Here is a 21,245-nt window from a genome sequence, read left to right on the forward strand (position 1 = left end):
GCAGACTTTAGCTCCTACCAGCTCCAAACTCACACCTGCATGGAGGTTTCTAGATTAGCTGGATCAGGTGTGTTTGATTAGAGTTGGAGCTAAACTGTGCAGAGCTGCGGTCCTCCAGGTGTTTGAGACCAATGCTCTACAGAGATAGGCAGCAATAGCAGCCACATTAACTTTCAGCATAGAGGGCGAGCTGCCATCTGCCAGCGACCTCTGTCTGCTCCGGAGGTCTACAACATCACCGACCCCCACTACTGCATCTCGCCCACAGCGGAGGCGCCACAAGCGGCGCGAGAGGAAGCAGAAGAGGGGTAAGCGCGGAGGTATCCGGGCAAGGCTAGCAGCTAACCCACACAAGCCAGCTATCCCCACCATCGTACAGGTCAACGTATGCTCTTTGGACAATAAACTGGACTACATCCGACTACTCTCAACTCAGAGGACTGTAAGAGACTGTTGTGTTTTTGTTTTCACGGAAACGTGGCTCAGCAACAGCGTGCCGGACTGCGTCATTCAGCTCAGCCAGCTATCATGCTATCGAGCGGACAGAGTTCTCGTCGAGGGAGGTAAGACCCGCGGTGGCGGGCTTTGTGTTTACATAAATGACGTGTGGTGATGCAACGCTGTTGTGGTCTGCAAACACTGATCACCCCTGGTGGAGTTTATGATTATTAAATGCCAGCCGTTCTATCTACCGAGAGAATATACAGCCATAATGCTCGTTGCTGTATACATCCCTCCCAACTCCAACAACAACAGGAGTGAGGCACTGAATGAACTGTACCAGCACATCAGTGAGCAGCAGAGAGCCCACCCAGATGCTTTTCTCATCTTGGCTGGAGACTTCAATCACGCAGACCTAAAGAGTGTGTTCCCAAAAATACATGAACATGTTGACTTTCCAAGACGGGGAAACAACACTCTGGACTTTGTTTACACCACCCAGAGGGGAGCTTACAAGGCCCTCCCCCTCCCCCATCTTGGCACCTCAGACCACATCACTGTCATGCTAATGCCTGCATACAGACCGATCGTTAAAGTCACAAACCAGTTCACAAACAGATTCAAGTGTGGCCGGAAGGGTCATCAGAGGCACTTCAAGACTGTTTTAACACCACTGACTGGAATATGTTTAAGCAGGTTGCCACATACAGCAACACCACAGACCTCCGAGGGTACTCAGAGACTGTCACTGCCTACATCACCAAGTGCATTGATGATGTAACAGTCACAAAGACCATCTCTGTCCGGGCCAACCAGAAGCCGTGGCTGACAGGGGAGGTCTACAGACTCCTGAATGCTCGGAACGCTGCCTTTAGAGCTGGAGATGAGGTGGGCCTGAGGACAGCTAGGGCCAATCTATCACGTGGCATCAGAGAAGCTAAGAGACAGTACTCCAGGAGGATAGCCCATCGTTTCAGCGACAGCAGAGACACTCGGAGCCTGTGGCAGGGGATTCAGATCATTAAGGACCATAAGCCCCCACCACAGACCTGTGACAGCATCATCCCCCTGCTGAATGAGCTGAATGCCTTCTTCGCTCGCTTTGAGGCACAAAACAGCACCACTGCACAGAAGAGTCCACCTCCTCTCGGCGACCAGGTGATGACGCTGTCCCCGGAGAGCGTGAGGAGATCCCTCAGCAGGATCAATGCATGCAAAGCCCCGGGTCCTGACAACATTCCTGGGCATGTACTGAGAGACTATGCAGTGGAACTCACCGATGTCTTCACAGACATTTTCAACATCTCGCTAAGTCAGGCTGTTGTCCCCACATGCTTCAAGGCTACCACCATTATTCCAGTCCCGAAGAAGTCATCTCCATCCTGCTTCAATGACTACCGTCCAGTTGCACTTACTCCTATCCTCATGAAGTGCTTTGAACGACTAGTCATGCACCACATCAAGTCTGTCCTCCCCCCCTCCCTGGACCCCTTCCAGTTTGCATATCGGTCCAACCGCTCGACCGATGACGCCATCACCACTGCCCTCCACCCAGCCCTCACACATCTGGACAAAAAAGACTCGTATGTCAGAATGCTGTTCATAGACTTCAGTTCAGCATTCAACACAATCATCCCTCAACAGCTCACTCACAAATTGGTCTAGCTGGGGCTCAACACCTCTCTGTGCAACTGGCTGTTGGACTTCCTGACTGGGAGACCTCAGGCAGTACAGGTCAGCAGTAACACATCCAGCACCATCACACTGAACACAGGGGCCCCCCAAGGATGTGTGCTGAGCCCCCTCCTCTTCACTCTGCTGACCCACGACTGCACACTGTCACACAACTCTAACCTTTTTTAATAAGTTTGTGGATGACAAGACTGTGGTGGGTCTCATTAGCAACAGAGATGAGACAAACTACAGGAGAGAGGTGAGCCGCCTGGCCGGGTGGTGCAGTGACAACAATCTCTCTCTGAATGTGGAAAATACGAAGGAGATTGTTGTTGACTTCAGGAGAGTGCACAATCAGCATGCTCCTCTGACCATCAACGGTGCGACTGTGGAGAGAGTGAGCAGCACCAAGTTCCTGGGTGTGCACATCACAGAGAACCTCTCCTGGACTAACAACACTGCGGCACTGGCCAAGAAAGCACAGCTACTCTACTACCTGGTGGTGGACGAGGAGATACCCCCCTTACTATGTAAAGCGCTTTGAGTGCCTAGAAAAGCGCTATATAAATGTAACGAATTATTACTTCCTCTGCAAACTCCCCATCATGTGCACCTTCTACAGAGGCACCATCGAGAGCATTCTAACTAGCTGCATCACTGTGTGGTATGGCGCTTGCAACGCGTTCTGCCGCAAGTCACTTCAACGCATAGTGAGAACAGCTGAGAAGATTGTTGGTGTCTCTCTCCCCTCCCTCCAGGACATCTACAGCACTCTGCATGGCAGGTGATCCCACCCACCTGACACACAGCTTCTTCAGACTGCAGAGTCTCCAGGCCAGGACCAGCAGATTGAAGGACAGCTTCATCTATCAGGCTGTCAGGAAGCTGAACTCCCTCCCGACCTTGCCCCCCCCTCCCCTCTCTTACCCCACGCACCACTGAACTCTGAACCTTCCGACATAGCTGACAGAGAGACATTGCCTGACAGGCCTGACAGGTGGTGTCTCAATCAGCATGGACCTGGTGGCAGACCTTGCAGACCCACCTATCACATCCATCAGGACAGCTCTTAAGAAAGTTTCCACTGTGCAGTGCTCATGTCCAGAATTCCTACAAAATAAACAAAATAATGAGTCCATTCCATCTGTCTCAGTGAAACCTGCTCCAGAGTCAGTATCAGCCATTGAGTCTGTTTCATTCCCAGAGTCCAGTCCTGAGCATGTTCCAGCCCCTAAGTTCAATTATAGGTCAATTTCAGTTCCAAAATTTGCTCCAGTCTGATCCAAGTCTGGAGACTACCAAAGCCTCAGTGCTTCATTTCACAGTTCAGTGTCTTTTCAGTGTCTACTTCACACCATACCTTTTTTTTACCTAAATAAATGTTAGTACTTTTTACTAGCAATCTGAGGAAAAACCCATTTATTCTGACAGATGTGTTTTTTGCAATCTTTAATTGAAATCCATTCAGAGAGTTCTGCCCTGGGATAATTCATAACCCCCTGTGCTGGTGTTAGATCTCTAAAAGCAGCACGACACCGTATCTCTATTCCGAGGCTTTTATTTATTCTGAACAGCACTTCACATCTGCACGCTATACATACTCTCTTCTTTTTCTAACTCTCCTCCTTCTACCTTTTCTCCTACTTAGCGCCTCTAGCGCCAGCACTAGGTATTACTTAAGACTCAACAGCTGGCCACTCTACTTACTTTATGCTGTTACCTCCTACTTCTGCATCTGGTAGCTGCCACCGGACATTATGATTTCTTTTTACTTGTCATTAACAAAAGCATTTACTTTTTCTTTTTTTTTTACTGTATAAATTGTATGAAAATAGTACATTATTAGCAAGACAGGCAAGGCAAGTTTATTTATATAGCACATTTCATACACAGTGGTAATTCAAAGTGCTTTACATAAAAGAAAGTGAAATACACATTAAAAATCAACAAAAACATGGAAATAAAAATAATAAAAACAAGGAATTTTAAAATGATATAGAAATTGATTTAAAATAAATTTAAAGAAAATGATTATACTTAAAATTCATTGCAGTCAGTTCGGACATATAGCACAGTGCTCATTCAACAAATGCACAGTTAAACAGATGAGTTTTGAGTCTTGATTTAAATGTGGCTAATGTTTTAGCACATCTGATCTCTTCTGGAAGCTGGTTCCAACTGCGGGCCGCATAATAGCTAAAAGCAGACTCCCCTTGTTTTGTGTGAACCCTTGGTATTTCTAACTGACTCGATCCTAATGATCTGAGTGGTCTGTTCAGTTTATATTCAGTGAGCATATCAGCAATATATTTAGGTCCTGGGCCATTGAGTGACTTATAATCAAGTAAAAGTACTTTAAAATCAATCCTAAATGTAACTGGAAGCCAGTGTAAGGACCTGAGGACTGGTGTGATATGCTCAGATTTTCTGGTTCTAGTCAGAATCCTGGCAGCAGCATTCTGGATGAGCTGCAGTTGTCTAATGGTCTTCTTGGGAAGGCCGGTGAGGAGACCATTACAGTAATCCACCCTGCTGGTGCTAAAGGCATGAACAAGTTTCTCCAAGTCTTGACTGGAAACAAAACATCTAATTCTTGCAATGTTTTTGAGATGATAGTATGCTGATTTAGTTACTGCTTTGACATGACTACTGAAACTAAGGTCTGTCTCCAGAATCACCCCAAGATTTCTGACTTGATTTTTAGTTGTTTGACCCCTAGAGTCAAGGTATGCATTCACCTTGAGAACTTCATCTTTGTTTCCAAATGCAATGACTTCAGTTTTCTCCTTGTTTAACTGAAGAAGGTTCTGGCACATCCAACTGTTAATTTCATCAATGCATTGGCAGAGGGAGTCAATGGGGCTGTAGTCATTTGGAGATAAGGCTAGGTAAATCTGGGTATCATCAGCATAGCTGTGATAGGCAATTTGGTTCTTCCTCATTATCTGACTTAGTGGGAGCATATACAGGCTAAACAAGAGCGGTGCGAGAATTGAGCCTTGTGGGACGCCACATGTCATGGCCGTCCACTTAGACTTATGCTCTCCTATACTCACATAATATCCTCTCCCTTCTAAGTATGACCTGAACCATTTGAGTGCCATCCCAGAAAGCCCGACCCAGTTTTCCAGTCTCTCTAGAAGTATGTTATGATCGACAGTGTCAAACGCAGCACTAAGATCTAGTAGTACCAGCACTGATATTTTGCCAGAATCAGAATTGAAGCGAATATCATTTATTATCTTAATGAGTGCTGTCTCTGTGCTGTGATGTGCTCGGAAACCAGATTGAAAATTGTCCAGGTATCCATTTGAGTTTAAGTAGTTGTTCAGCTGATTAAAAACTACCTTTTCAATAATCTTACCTATGAATGGAAGATTTGATATGGGTCTATAGTTGCTCAGCATGGTGTTATCAAGATTGCGCTTTTTCAGAAGGGGCTTAACAACTGCAGTTTTAAGGGAGTTTGGAAAAGTCCCAGAAAGAAGTGAGGCGTTCACTACTTCTAAGAGATCAGCTTCTAAACAGTTAAGCACATTTTTGAAAAAGGATGTGGGAAGTGTGTCAAGATAGCAGGTTGAAGATTTAAGGTGCTGTACTATTTCTTCCAAAATTGTATCATTTTTTTTAAAAACACACAGTCACTTCTTTTTGAAATTGCGGTCGAATCTGTGTGACCTCTGCATGACTTGAGGATGTGCCAATCTCCTTTCTGATATTATTGATCTTCTCAGAAAAGAAGGAAGCAAACTCATTGCATTTGCTGTCGGAGAGCATTTCACTGGGAATCTGACTTGGGGGGTTTGTCAGTCTCTCAACAGTCGCAAAAAGAGTACGAGTGTTGTTTAAGTTACTATTTATAAGGTTTGAAAAGAAAGTCTGTCTAGCTGTGGCTAGTTCCACATTGAAAGCATGAAGGCTGTCTTTATAGATGCTATAGTGAATTTCGAGTTTCGTCTTCCGCCACATCCGCTCAGCTTTTCTGCATTGTCTTTTCATGCTCTGAACTGCTGTTGATTTTCTCCAAACTGATTTTTGTCTGCCAGTCTTCTTGCTGACCTTTATCGGAGCAATATCATCAATAATATTCTTAACTTTTGAGTTAAATAACTCCAGGAGAAGATCAACAGGGTCTGCAGAAATGCTTGGTGTTAATGATATTGCCTTCATAAATAGCGCACTAGTGTTCTCTTTAATGCATCTCTTACTGATAGAGACAGATCTAGATTCAGTGGTGACTGAGATCAATATATCAAAGAAAATACAGAAGTGATCAGATAGTGCTACATCCTTAATTACAATGGATGAGATGTTTAGACCTCTACTGATGAGTAAATCTAGAGTGTGTCCACGATTGTGTGTGGGTCCGTGCACATGCTGACTCAGGTAAAAAGTGTTGAAAACAGTTATAATTTCTTTTGTAGTTTTGATTTCTGCATTATCCATGTGAATGCCTGACAGTAGCAGATCCCCTGCAATAGCAAAACAGTCAAACTCTGAGGAAATCATTGCTAATAGTTCAGTGAACTCATCAACAAAGGCTGGAGAATATTTAAAGACAGCATTGTAATTATATCTGATTTTGTACAAAATGAAATTCCTTGTTATATCTATTATAGAGATTTGCCCAATTTATTTTGGAAAATGTGTCCACTAAAACTACAATGAAATAGCCATCAGCAAATAGTTCTGGTACGTCACATTGTATGTTTTTCCATTGGTTGGACAAATTACACAAATTCCAGCAAAGCCACTCACTGTTGGTTCTTCTAAATCATGAATTTTGCTTTTCTTGTTGCTACAGAGATTGTTGGAGCGAAGTTAAATAATTTTGACAATGGATCTGATGACACTGAAGGTGAACCTGAAGCATGTAAAAAGCTGAATGAGCTCAAACAGAACCCACTGAGGAGGTCAACTCTGTCACAGGTCTTCAAAAAAAGTAGCCTATAGCAAATGTCTTTTCTGTTTATTTACCCACCAATAGGAAAAATTCACTCAATGTATTTTTTAAAAATTAGTAAGTGCATAGTTGGATTTAATTTATTATAGATTTGGGTGATGGGTTTATGTATGACATGCGTGTTTGCCATCACACTGTCCATTTTTCCAGCAATTATACAAAACCTTCTGCCTTATTTGGCAGCAAAAGGGAGTCTGTACAAGCTGTCTAGCTCATGCTTTATGTTAGTCAAAGCACTGTGATTTTCATAATTTTTCTTATTGATCTCTTATAGATAACATCTTCGTACCTTTGTGTTCATTCATTGTCTTCAATGTGATGGACTGGATTGGCAGAAGTCTCACTTCTAGTCTTCAGTGCGCGAGTCTTGTCAGAGCCTGTCTGTCACGAACTCCAGTGAGAGTGCCCATGAGCTCCTCCAGAGGGCACTCCTCCCAAGTCCTTTACCATTATGTCATGGACTACATTTCCCATTATCCTTTGCTTGTGCTCATTATGAGCTAATTTCTTCCACCTGTGTGTCATTTCCTAGTTTGGCATTGTCTATTTAAGTTTCTTTCATTTGTAATCAATTTTTTTTTTTACATGAAATTACATATGTATGTTTTTACATTTGGTGTGGTTTTATATTTTTTAATTATTTTTTATTAATTATATATATGTATGTGTGTGTGTGTGTTTTTAGGTGCATCCATCTATTTATCTTTTACATTTTGTATGCTTTTTTTATTTTTTGTTTTATTTGTTATTTACACAGTTTTTTTTTTTTTGCAAATGTTTTATGCACTTCATCTTCAACCTGTAAGTAACTGCAGAAACCACTCCCAGGAACAGGTTAGATTTGCCGTTGCCTTGCGGAATTTTGTGGGTTTAACATCAGCTTACTTGTTTTCAAAACATCACTGTTAGATTATATGAGTAATGGCAAATTATTCCACTTTAGCACTCTAGACCAATGAATACACTAAGCACTCAACTAACACTCTAAGTTTATATATATATATATATATATATATATATATATATATATATATATATATATATATATATATGCTTAGATTAACAAAATACACAATATATGATATTTTTTAGGGTAATTTATTTTTCTTCCTTCTAAATTCAAAATGTAAGCCATTTGTATGAAGGGAGAGCAGATGTCTCTTATTAACAGTGCCAGTGTAAAGAATGATATTCTGTCAGGTTTTTGTACTCTTCAACCACTACTGGCATGAGACAATTTTTCCCAACATAAGAGATGGACCACTAACAAGATCAGACAGCAACTGATGGGTGTCACGGGATATCAACTGGTGACGTACAGGACTAAATCACTGCAGCAAAGCTGTCCATTACATCTGACATTGTTCCTGGAGTTAGACATTTAAGAGTTTCGTGAATTTAGGAGTAGGGTGTAGGGGATGTTGTGGGTGGTGTACATGTCAGGAAGGGCTTTACAAGTCGCTCTCTCCATACAGGGCACTGGAGAAGGATATATAATCAAGGGCACCTGGGGGAGCATCACCACCAATGTACTTGGTCATGCGGCTGATACAGTATTCAGCTTGTTCTGGGGGCAGCTCCCTCCTCAGCTCTTCCACTGTAATGTATGTCTGCAGAACACAGTAAAAAAAAAAAATAGTACTTAGACAACAGGAGCCATGTTTAGCAGATTTTCCTATAGGTTCTTTTAGTTGTTCTTAGTTTGTAATTACCTTGTCAGAAGCCAGGATCTTGAAGGAGGCCATGACCTGCTCAACAGTGTCTGTCTCGGCAGTCTCCCTGGTCATGAAGTCAATAAAGGCCTGGAAGGTGACAACTCCTGTGTTGTTGGGGTCCACCAGAGTCATAATGCGTGCAAATTCAACTTCACCCTAAAAAAATTATGGAAGTGTTCATGTAAAAGAAAGTAGATTTTGCATCCTTGTGTTTCTGTATTATTGTAACGCAAAGAAAAAAGCAGTGAGAGTCATACTCTGACCAGGACTAAATGCACTCACCAGATCATAACCCATAGAAATTAGGCAAGCACGGAAGTCATCAGGATCCATCATGCCATTCCTCTTCTGCAAATATAAAAAAAGAACATGTTTACTCTACAGTTTGGGTAAAGTTGCAGAACTTTGCTTATTTAAAGATGAAACCAAAGACTCCATGTATTGCTAACCCGGTCAAAGTGGTTGAAGGAGGCTCTGAATTCGTTCAGCTGCTCCTGGCTGATGCCCTTGGTGTCACGGGTCAGGATCTGGTTCTCAACCTCGTTGATCGTGCGGGCGATAGTAGTGAGGAGCTGCTCCCATCCCACACGCACATGCTAAAATAGATAATTAGATAATTAAAAGAATTAGAAAATAGGAATCATGTCTTATATGGAAGGTGAGATTAAAGGGACTTAGAAGTCTAATTGTGCAAGACACCTTACCTTAATGGCATTTAAATTTCAAAGAGGAAATACATTTCAGAATGAACAGAAAATAGCTGATTGTCAATACCTCCATAGTGTAGTTGGTGTGCTTGTTGTCAAAGATAAGACCCTCCTGGCTGAGCTGATGGTCTCCTTCCAGTTTGTCAATATTGGATTTGTAATTAATGATGTTCTGCTCATATGTTTTCAGATTGCTCATCTGTTCCTCTAGAGAACCGGAAATATCAATTGACACATGGCTGATTTCCTGTTGAACAAGAGGAAGACTTAGTAATTTTAGTTTTTTCATAGCATGTGACATGTAGCTACTGTGAGTGAGTTGTACGGTGAAACACCTCCATCTTGGTCTGAATCCAGGGTCCAATGATATTGGCCTGAGCAGCAAACTGGCGTCTCAGCCTCTCATTGGACTGCTGCCTGGCTACTTCCTCCTGCAATATCTGGTCACGCATTGGGACCAGTTGCTTCACCTGTTGTTAGGAAGGAAGCAACATTCCTCAGTGAAGAAGTGGGAAAGGACATCTCCTAGCTCAAAGAACACAATACATTGAGCCATCTTGCTGATTAAGCTGAAATGGTAAAATAAAGATTGTAAAGTACTTACAGCTTCCCATTTGTTGCTAATCTCCTGAGGAGAAAGGACAGTGTAGGGATTCTCGCCCACTACCTTGATCCCATATGTCTGAGCTATCTTCAGGATCTCGTTATGAATGCCCATGATGGCCATGCGTTCTTTATCAGCTTCTGGTAGGGTGGCCTTGAATTGGTCATGGGCTGTGATCAAACTCTAAGGAATAGCAGAAAATATCAGGACAGAACAAAATGACGTTAAGACATGGTGAGTAAGGAGACAATTGAAAGATGGTACAAAAAATGTTCCAGGAAATGTTCCAGTCTATTACAGAAGAACACCACCAACATCCTTCTCACATAACAGACTGATAAGATGCTAAAGCCAGTTTGCAATGTCATTGAAAAAGATAAGCACTCCTTCAGGCATTCAGTGTTTGTCTTTTACCTGAATCTCCTCAATACTGTGAACAATGAACATGTCTTGCAGATCTTCCATAGCTCCATCCATCCAGTTGTTGAAGGGAGCTGCCCGCTTGGCGAACTCCAGGTACAACTGGTCAATTGTCTCCCAAAGCTTCTCCACACGCTATGGCAACGAAAGACAAAGATCACAGTGACCTCACATACTTTATCTACTGTAAATTGTATATTTAATCCTACTCTTCATTGGCTAAATGTGCAAAAGAGTCTTAATGTTTGTGGAAGTGGAATCTACATTAGTTTAACCACATTCTCAATTCAAGTGTAGATTTAGACAATTGAGGAGGACAGCTATACCGTAACAACCAAGATGTTGTCATATGCATGTACCTCCAGTGATTCTCTCCTTTTCTGGGTCAGGGTGCCCAGGTTGTCCCACTGGTCACAGATGCCCTGGCATCGGGCATTGATGGTAGCAGCATCATAATAGTCCAGTTCACTAAAGAGCAGCACATCTTTATAATCATTACAATTACCTACTGTAAACTATAAGAAAGTACTCTTTGTATTTCAAGTGAGCTGAGGTGCATCTATCTTACTTGAGCTCCTGTGCAATGGCAGCAATCTGCTCCACTCTGTCCTGGTGAGCAGCCAGGTCACTCTCAAAGGCCTCGTGTTTCCTCATCATAGCACGGATCTCCATTAGAAAGGCTGACTCATAGTCTTTCTGAGATAGCAGCTCCTCTTTTCCTGTGTTGAACATTACAAAACGCAATGAGAAGGAATATGTCAGTTCTCAGAGTAGAGTGACAATGGCTGACTAAGTTCAGAGAGGTAGTGATTAATACCTGTGGTCCATGATTCGTGCAAGGTAGACTTCTGCTTAAACTTCTCGGCCAGGTGGTCCAGTCTCTCCAGACGACGGATTTCTGTGAGCAGCCACTCCTCGTAACCCTTCTCTACCTGCTCCAGACCCTTCCAGGCATTGGCAATGTCCTGCAGGAGAGGAGCCCAGGTAGAACTTACTTACTTTTAACTCTCTCTGTGGGGTAATCGAAAGCCAAGATAATTTACCCTGTATACAAATGTTGAAAATGAGAAAATGAGCAGTACATACTGAAACCATTTTGCCCTCAGAGGGCATGAAGGCAGGCCTGTTGCTGAGCCTCAGCTTGGTCTGTAGGGTGTTAAAGTTGATCTCCAGCTGACACTTCTCCTGAACCTTGGGTGGCTTATGCACACGACGGTAATCCCTGAAATCCTCTAGTTTCTGCTGCATGGCATGCATGGTCTGCTCTGCCACGCGGTTCTCCAACCAGGGGATGGTCCTACAGATCCACTCCAGAAGCTAAGGTCAAAACCATGGGGAGAACCAAGACTCAGCAAATCAACAAAACATTGTCCATCTAAAAGATAATTTCAGTTTTCTTACCTCGCTGGCCAGTTTCTCATATTCTTCCATCAGCTTCTCATTTTCCTGGTTCACGGCCAGCACTTTGCAGATCCTGTTAGCTGCTGTCTCAGCCTGGAGGACAGTGTGACTGATTACAAAGGGGAAACAAGGTGGGCAATTACATTCTAAAAAGGAGCAACTCTCCTTCCTTTACAGATGTTCATCTCCAGAAGAACTCCCTTACCTGCTCTGCTCCAGCGAAAGCATGGTAGAAACATGACACATAGGTCATGATAGCCTTCTCATCAGGTTTCGGAGTGTTCACAATGTCTGATATGGAGACAAACATAAAACAGTTCCTGAAACCATTTTATTTGTGAAACATATCACACTGGATTCTCAAAGAGTTCATACCATCTGCATCAAGCATTTTAGGGATGTCAAGGTATTTCTCTGCTACCTCAAAAGCAGTGTTGAGGTTGCCAATAGGGTCATCCTGCAAGGGCAGACATAGCCAGGAAGAAACTCAATGAAAAAAGGTAAATAAAGAAACATTTTTCCACAGTCTACAACTGAAAGTTGCTAGAAAAGGCAGTTAACCATATACCATTCATCATGGAAAGATATTGTTCATACCCATACACTTCATAATCACCACGCTTGAATGTGACGCATGCTATTTTATATGCTGCAGAACATTATAATAAAACAAGCAAAATTTGAATTCATGTCTAAGAAATAATAAATAAATTCAGTTAAAATATTTACAAAGAAGTTCTGTGCTAGGTGATAATATAATAGCCCTTTGATATATATCATGATTTATACCGTGATTATCATATTTATGTACCATGATACATTACATGGTACTCTAAAATATTTCAAGGGAATACCATGATATTAAAATCATTGTAAAGCCATAATACATGTTAAAAAAGCAACACGGTATTACCATGGTAAGATAACCAATAAACAAGGTAGTACTTGCTATTTTGTTAGTCGGGTGGCAATAACATCATAAAGGTAAAGAAAACAAATGAAATGAGACTTTTTTCCACTTAAGAACTGTGCATTCACAGCCAAAGAGACAAAGTTAGTTGCAACAGGACTACGATGACAGGTATAGTGTAAGGGAAAAGGTGAGTTTTTACTGAAACATAACAGATGAATGGACAGATAGCAAATGAACAAAAAGAAGGCAGAGATGCACTATGAGAAACAGGGCGATGGCACCTTGCGCAGTTTGGAGTAGTCGATGAGGTCAGGTCTGTGTCTGTGGATGAGGGCACAGAGAGCCAGGCCATCCTTCCAACTAAGACACAGACCACAAGCAAAGGAAGAACACAGGGAGAAAGAACAAGAAAAGAAAGTTGGAAATGATTAACAAAACGATGAGTGTTTTGCAGAGACTCTATGGGAGAGTTTAGAAGTATGTGAAGCATGATGGATAATGAGAAGGATGGCTTTTAAAGAGAGATAATGTACACATGTGCGACAGGAGCCGTAAACGGTTAAACAGAGTAAAAGATTGTGAAATGAAGCCAACATGCTGTTCTCTCAACAGGAGTGATGCAGAAATCACCTGATGTGGAAGTTTTGCACGTTGACATTCCTGTAGGGGGCAGTCTTCCTCTGACACCACAGCAGCAAGCCCTCCTTAGCAGAGGTCTCTGTGAGGAAAAAAGGTCAGCAGATCAGTTTCACTGACTATACAAAATATGATGCCGAATCAATTCAAAGGTATGCTCAATTGACCTCCTTCATGAAACTTGCTCAGAGTTGTTATTTAAATGTGTGCATGTTAATGAACACTTGCATGCACATTCATAATTAGCATAATCCCCACCCATGAATTTCATTAAATTGTTAAGCTTGCAAACAAATAGGCTTACTACTGGTGCTCAGAATAATAGTAATGTATAATAAAAAGAAATACGGGCTATGCGGCTGTTTTCAATAATTTTATCAAAGAAGTTATTAGTGATATTACATTCGACACCAAAACTCCAAAGCTTGTCAAAAAACACAATTCACATTAAATGTATTGCAGCTTGATTCGTTTTGCCAAAAGCATGCTATCGATGACATTCAAAGCATTGTTTGTCTGAACACCACGAGAATCCTGACACCCAGGCCAATTTTCCTTATTTTATTCATATATTCATATATTTATTTTTAACCAATAAATATTTAACCAATACAGTGTAAATCCAAAATAAAATGTACCTATGAAATAAGGCAAATACAGGCATAGTTAAAAGGACAGATTCAATTTATGAACTTTATTTAATTCCTATGAGTGTATTGCACTAAAATAAATACCATTAAAACAACAAAATGAAAAAAACTAATGTTGCAGGATGTAAAAAAAAGCCTTGATGCATTGCAAAGCTTCATTTTGCATCACAATAATTTAATCAATTTTATGGTATATAGTGTTATATAGACCTATGTCTGTGTGGTGTCGAGCAGGTGTAAATTTACTAACACTAAACCAAATACTAATAACTAAATAAAAATAGCTTCTACAATGGCACTGGAAACTAAAAACCTTCCTGTGATGCTTCATCTACACCTCTAGGTGTCAATACAAGTTCAACTCAGCTTTCACACCAACCAGCATGACATAAAAGATTAGTGGACCTTGAAAAAACACTACTCTGCAGAGGTGCTAATGTGTCAGATGTTTGGAGCCTCTCACCCTCCACTGAGATGTCCTGGATTGCAAAGCGCAGGATGATGGTCCAGATCATACCGAGGGTCATTTTCACATTACCATCCACAATCTCTGCAAGTCAGAACAGCCAGAAAAAAAACAGTTATGAAAAGGGAAAAGGAGAAGAATAAAGTGGCTTAAGGTGCTTATATTAGAGAAACTGAAGCAGAAGAGGTTTGTAAAGCCTCACCTTCAGCACCGATGGAGACCAGTTTCACTCCCTTGCTGCTGATAAAATCCAGGGCCTTGTTTACATTGGCGATTTTGTGGAAACGCATTTTGCCTTTGTCTGGTTTAGGGAGTCTCTCACCTGATATAACATACAGACACACCAAATCATACCATAAGGACATGTATAGAAATATTCCTTTGCTTCATGTGAGACTGTTAATGGGGGAAGTGTAGCGTAATAATGGCCACATTATCTTTACATGAGCTACATTTGGGAATCTGAAAGCTGTAGATATGAAATACGTGACCCTGGATTGTAGCAATAGCCAAAAATACTTTGTATGGGTCAAAATTATCGATTTTTCTTTAATGCCAAAAATCATTAGGATATTAAGTAAAGATCATGTCCATGAAGATATTTTGTAAATTTCCTACCATTAATATCAAAACGTAATATTTCACTAGTAATATACATTGCTTAGAACTTCATTTGCACAACTTTAAAGGCGATTTTCTCAATATTTTGCACCCTCAGATTGCAGATTTTCAAATAGTTGTATCTCAGCCAATTATTTATTCAGCTTTTCAGATGATGTATAAATCTCAATTACAAAAAAATTAACCCTTATAACTGGTTTTGTGGTCCAGGGTCACATATGGGAAATGCAGAATACAAACCCATAACTAATAAAGGGACCACAGTCAAATACAGTTCCACAGGTGCGAAGCTGATATTAGTCAATGTAACACATGAACAGAACACTGATATGGGTCGCTGAGCACAAGTCTCATCTACAGATCCAGTGAGAACCTTACCTGAGATAACCTCCAGCAGCAGCATGAGTTTGAGTCCATTTCTGAAGTCTTCCTCAATGTTCTCGATCTGTGTCCCTGCCTTACGCAGGTGAGAGTTGCACCAGGCAGTGAAGGTCTGAAGGGAAAAAAAGATGGATCTTTTTAAGCAGTCATCCATTTACACACCATCCATCATGTTTCATTTTGTTCAAAGGTGCGACACAATGTAGTCATATAGAAACACAGAGGATGTCATCCTTTTACGTGAAATAATTTATGTCAAATAATTAATTTTGTAAAAATTAATAAAAACATGAAATGAAACAGACAAAATAAAAAAAAAATTCTGAGGGCATTTGCCCCCAAATTTAAAATATCTTCCTTTTTTTGAGTGTCATTTTTGCCTTGAGCAAAGGTTCGTTTCTGTCCCTGATCTACACATAGTTGGATCAATAAGCAGCGTCGACTGTACATGCCTCACTGGGAGCCCCAGCGTAAGAGAGAAGGGGACAGAGAGCGAGTGAGGTGACTGAAGAATGCCAAGGCCCAACGTAATTTGATGTAAGTCTGGAAGCGGAGACCCTTTTGCAGCAGGTGGCCACACTTCAAATCACCCCCCGCCAAAGATCACTAAATTTAGCCTGGGAGGTTGAGGTGAAGATGAGGAGGAGGAGGAGGAGAGGCAGAGAGGGGGAGTGAAGAAAGCTATATTGGGGAGCCATGAGACACCGGCAGCTGAAAGCACAGCATTCCTGGAACAGACAATCAAAACACTACAGCGAGAAAAAATATGTGATGTTCCACGACACTGAGCCATTTATTACAGTTATAATCAAAAGCAATAAACTTCACAGTGTGTTATTTTAAATTGGAGACTGAATGACAGAACATGGATTCAAGAAATAAAAAGGGCAATTGTTTTAGTGGCCACCCAAGTATGTGCACCAGGAATATGAAACTTTTTTCATTTTTTCATTATTTTATGATAACTTAATGAATTAAAAAAATCGAGATGTGCAAACAACTATTCAAAATAGCCTGCAAAATATGTGCTGCTGCAACACACTGTTGATTCCAGTTGAATCTTGATCTGAAGTTCTGTTTCTACTGTCAGATACTGTACAGTGATGACTACAGCAGAGACGGTCTCTATCACCAAGGATTTATTTTAGCCTTGCCATCCATTGGCACTCCAGTTACATCATCACTTCAACTATTCCTGTCATACATACAAAATACTGTACAAAAGCTTTGCATTAATGAGTCAGCTGACTGCAGTCCCGCTGCTATCATGACAGGGCATTGTTTAAAGTGAAGACTTTACAATTCACACATCGACATATGCAAACACACAGATCATATATTCTACATGTTATTGTATATTTGTATAAATTAAAGGGCCACAGAGCACAAAGCAGATTTAGATCCATGTATGTATATATTATTTCAACATTTAATCAATTTATTTGCACATTTGGCTATCATATATATATATATATATATATATATATATATATATATATATATATATATATATATATATATATATTAGTAAAAATGGAAGAAAATACTATTTCAGTCCTTCTAATTTAAAATTTAATGTCAAATTCAATGTTACTTCCCGTATTGCTTTGTATTTGTGAAGTTTACTAGCAATTTCTGAGTGAAAACTGTTTCTACACCAATTTTTACACAATTGTGAGCAACTTTTTCCTTTTTAAAACACATAAACATGAATATACATAGAAAAAAAAAAGAACATTAAGAATAGAGACTATTGCAAATGTTTTACCCACTAAAGAATTTCACCTGAGGGAAAATTCTGTTTTACAGTCTCGCTCTTGTTAACTGATCAAAACTGCTGCTAGATTATTTATGCTCTACAGATGACAGAATAGCCACAAGCACATTCCACTGGATCATGCATTCTCTTTTACAGTAGCAGGAAGAAATTACTGAAGCTACTAAGGGTTTCCTTATTAACATAACTTTTTGACACCACCTTAAGCTTATAGGCCTTTAAATACTTTAAAACTTATCCAATTATGTTTTTTTTTTTTTACCGTAAATCTGTTGCATCTATACTCAATCTATTTTAGATGGCTACGGATGTGTTTCAGTTCTATAGATGGATCTCTCACAAGTTTGCATTACTACTACGACAAGAACCAAAACCCACTGTCCAAATCCAAAGTCATTCTGTGAACCAGACATCTATGAAAGATGTGCTAGTGTCACTGTAAAAAGTTAAAAAATTGAGGAAACCCGTTGCCTTAAAATAATTAAGTAAATAATAATTGGAAAAAAAAAAAAAAAAAAAAAAAGTTAAGTGACAACTGACAATTCACACTTAACATACTTTTTTATTATTACTCAATTTTTTTAAGTTATGTCAACTTATCACTTTTTACAGTGATAAGAAGACTATTTATGAAATGTGTGTCATCAAGCAGCACGCAGACTCAACCAGAGTAAAACAAGCAAAGTTTCACAGAAGTAAAATATTTCATTGTGTTTGGGGCAAATATCTGCACTGGGCTGTAGATAACTGCTGTAATCACTGTAATAAAAAAAAAAAAAAAAAAAAAACAAAGTTTCATCTTAAAATAATTTATTACCCTGCTGACTTAAAGATTTTAGTTTAGTCAACTAAAATATTCCAGTTGTCCCTTAAACTAACTTTGAGTATCTTAAAATTTCAAGTTGACTAAACAAAACATTGTAAGTCAGCAGGGTAACAAATTATTTTAAGTTGAAACAAATTTTTGAAACAGTGTACTGTAAATATTATCAATTTAGTCTACTGTCAAACTATATTTTTTGTATTAAAGCAACAAAAATGTTTTCAATGGTTTTAATTTTAGTTAACAATGACAGCACTTATGGGAACACTACCTGCCTGTAAAATAATATCACCCCTGCAACTGACACTAACAAGATACATAGATGTTTTCGTATGTGTTGGCCAGGGGGTCACGGCATATTTACTGATAGAAACTACAGAGAGAATAAATGTAGCTGTGAGATAGTTGTAGAGCGGCTTGCGTCACATTCAGGTGAAAGGGCTGAACATAGGATTCTGGTAACATGATATTTAACATTTGAAGGCCTGGTATTTAAAGCTGCAACCTAGGCATCTGACTTATATGCTGTCATTTAGCTGCCAGTTCACCACTAAATAAATGTGCATAACAAAGAAATATAAACTATTTAAATGCACCTTTCTCCAACATTTTACCATTTTTCAGAACAAAATGAGTAATATGGACTCAAAGACACCTATATTCTTTATTGACATCTATGGTTTCATGAAGAACCTTTAACATCCATGGGACCTTTCCATGACACAGAACGTTCTTTCAATTTTTTTTATAGTTTTTTACACCAAGAAAAAAAGAAAAAAAAAAAAAAAAGTTAAATGAAAAGTTCTTTAGTGAAACAAAAACTGCTGCAAAATCACTTACCTTTTGGAACCTTTAATTTGAGTGTAAACAGGATTTACTACAGAAACTCATGATCTGCAACCAATTATTATTGTCCCATTATATGTCCCACCCTCTTTTATTGTTCTCATTTACAAGGCCATGGAAGTCAAATACAGCTTGAAATAAGATTACCTGGCTGACCTGGTCTCCTACAGTAAACTACCCCCATGCCTTCATTAGGTAGTTTATAGAAGCTCCCCTAGAAGGACACCTCTTCTGGAATAGCAACTGCCATTCGATCGTACTCATGACTTTTTGGAAATTTAGCTAATGGAGGTAACTGCATTAGGCCTGGACTACATTCACCATGCCTCAAACTGATGACTGTACAAGCAAGGAAAGAAGAAAGGGATCCATGAAACATGTGGGGGTGTGGCACAACATAGAAATTTATAATAAATACAGAATTAAACAACAATATACAATTTCTCATAATCTCTTGCTCCTCAAAACTCAATGGTCCACTTGGCTTCCCTTGCGGGATCTGACACATTAGTTAACAGACACTAGAAAACTACTCTCCAGTCTCCACATAAGTATCTAGTCTCAGGATTGAACTAATAAATGGTACGTGAACAAGATACCAAAGCACGAGGATGCTAAGGACTCGAGAGTAATTCTCCGAAGCAGGTAGACATAAAGGAATAACATGAAGCACAGTAATGGTTAAACACAAGGAAGGCTGTGATATTAGCACTTAGTGAGGTCTTTTTGAAGAGCATTGTGAAGCATGGCAGTTCTGCATGGACAGAACGCTTCACATTTGGATGCAAAACACTGTGTTCAAGCTTTATTTAGATCCCCTTTAGCTTCCAGCATGTAGCCACTATGCCAAGACTTCACATAATTTACCCTATAGTGAGCATTAAAAATGACACACATTCATTCTGAAATTTCATTTTTATGGGTAACTGAAATACAAAGTACCAAAACAAATGCTTACTGAGTAGCTTTTCTTTTTAAAAGGCTATTTTGACTAGAACTGCTGTCACATTTCACAAACAAGGAACCATACAAAAACTGTACAAATATGGTTCTCTGATTTTTTTTAAATCATTAAAGACATTAATGCTTTTAAATACGTCAAAACACTATTATAGAACATAACACTAATCTAGTCAGCTTTCGCAAATCAAGGTTTAACCACATTAAACTACAACAGGGTTGCAAAGATCAGCATAAAATGAAAACTAAGTCAAACATATCCTATACAATTTAGTTTGACATCCTGACTTTCATGACCAACATTTTTTTGAAGGTTATGCACCATCAGGTCATATTTTGTAGTCTGTTCATTGAAAGTGTCAGTTTCTTAAACTTGGTCCCAACCAAACTGAAACTCACAAAGCTATGATGTGCGTTTCAGTCTAGTACTGAGTGCACTCAGCAAGAAAGAAAAAAAGTTTGTTCCCTCAACGGGATGTAAATAAATCTGCAAGTTCATCACGTTAAATCGTTGCTTACATGCACAATCAGTCATTTAACAAGAATCGACAGATGAGGAGTATTTACCTTCCGCTGCTGCTTCTCCCAGGCCGGGTCCAGTAACAGGTCGCGATCCCAGTCATCCGCTTGGTTCATGTATTCCTCAGTCGTAGTCATCATGTAAGAACTGTACTGCACTTGCGTTTCAATCGCTGTCATTTTCCCGTCTTCCGTGGGGTGCTTGGTATCCCCTCAACCTACACAACCTTATTATCTACTTCTTAATTCAACATACACGCTCCGTACCGTACAGTCGAGTCCCGTGTGGGTTTGGAGAGAGAAGACAGACCCCTGCCCGCGGTAACTGCTCCCACCGGCTGATGAGTTGACAGCTGGTGCTCAAACTCAAGTAACGGGACCCAGTATGAGTGACTGACCGCTGCAGTATTTGGTCACAACTTCATTTCTTAAAAGGTTATGGGCGGGATTTAAGAACGGTTCAGAATGGCCAGCGGTTAAGTCTGAGCATTGAGTCTAAGTAGGCCTATTAGGTAAACAAGACGTTCTTTCAGCATAATTAAAATCATATGCCCTGAAAGAGTTAAGCAACTTTAGTCTATGAGCTGTAAGGTTTCCTTCACATGCAAAAATGGATCTCCCTGGGTTGTTAAAATGATTATGCATTTACAGTTTTATAATATGTAAGCAAATCAATTGAACATGAAAATAAAGAATGAGAAAAAAAAAAACAAGACCACATAATGATT

The 21,245-nt window shown here is 40.0% G+C and overlaps 1 protein-coding gene across 1 annotated transcript; it reads right to left on the reverse strand.

Annotated features, from left to right (window-relative positions):
- Positions 1 to 8,529: 8,529 nt before the first annotated feature.
- Positions 8,530 to 20,697, reverse strand: actn3a (actinin alpha 3a; the record flags this gene model as incomplete). The annotated part of the gene is made up of 21 exons (XM_079405172.1): positions 8,530 to 8,688; positions 8,791 to 8,949; positions 9,076 to 9,141; positions 9,243 to 9,389; positions 9,568 to 9,747; positions 9,836 to 9,970; positions 10,105 to 10,287; positions 10,519 to 10,659; positions 10,884 to 10,992; positions 11,093 to 11,243; positions 11,342 to 11,489; positions 11,611 to 11,841; positions 11,926 to 12,018; positions 12,131 to 12,216; positions 12,301 to 12,382; positions 13,120 to 13,198; positions 13,469 to 13,556; positions 14,588 to 14,674; positions 14,793 to 14,912; positions 15,590 to 15,704; positions 20,566 to 20,697. The coding sequence occupies 21 exons, from the start codon at positions 20,695 to 20,697 to the stop codon at positions 8,530 to 8,532; spliced, it is 2,691 nt and encodes an 896-aa protein (XP_079261298.1).
- Positions 20,698 to 21,245: the final 548 nt, after the last annotated feature.

This window comes from Barbus barbus (genome assembly GCF_936440315.1).
Source record: "Barbus barbus genome assembly, chromosome: 43".
In the NCBI taxonomy this organism is placed as follows: domain Eukaryota; kingdom Metazoa; phylum Chordata; class Actinopteri; order Cypriniformes; family Cyprinidae; genus Barbus; species Barbus barbus.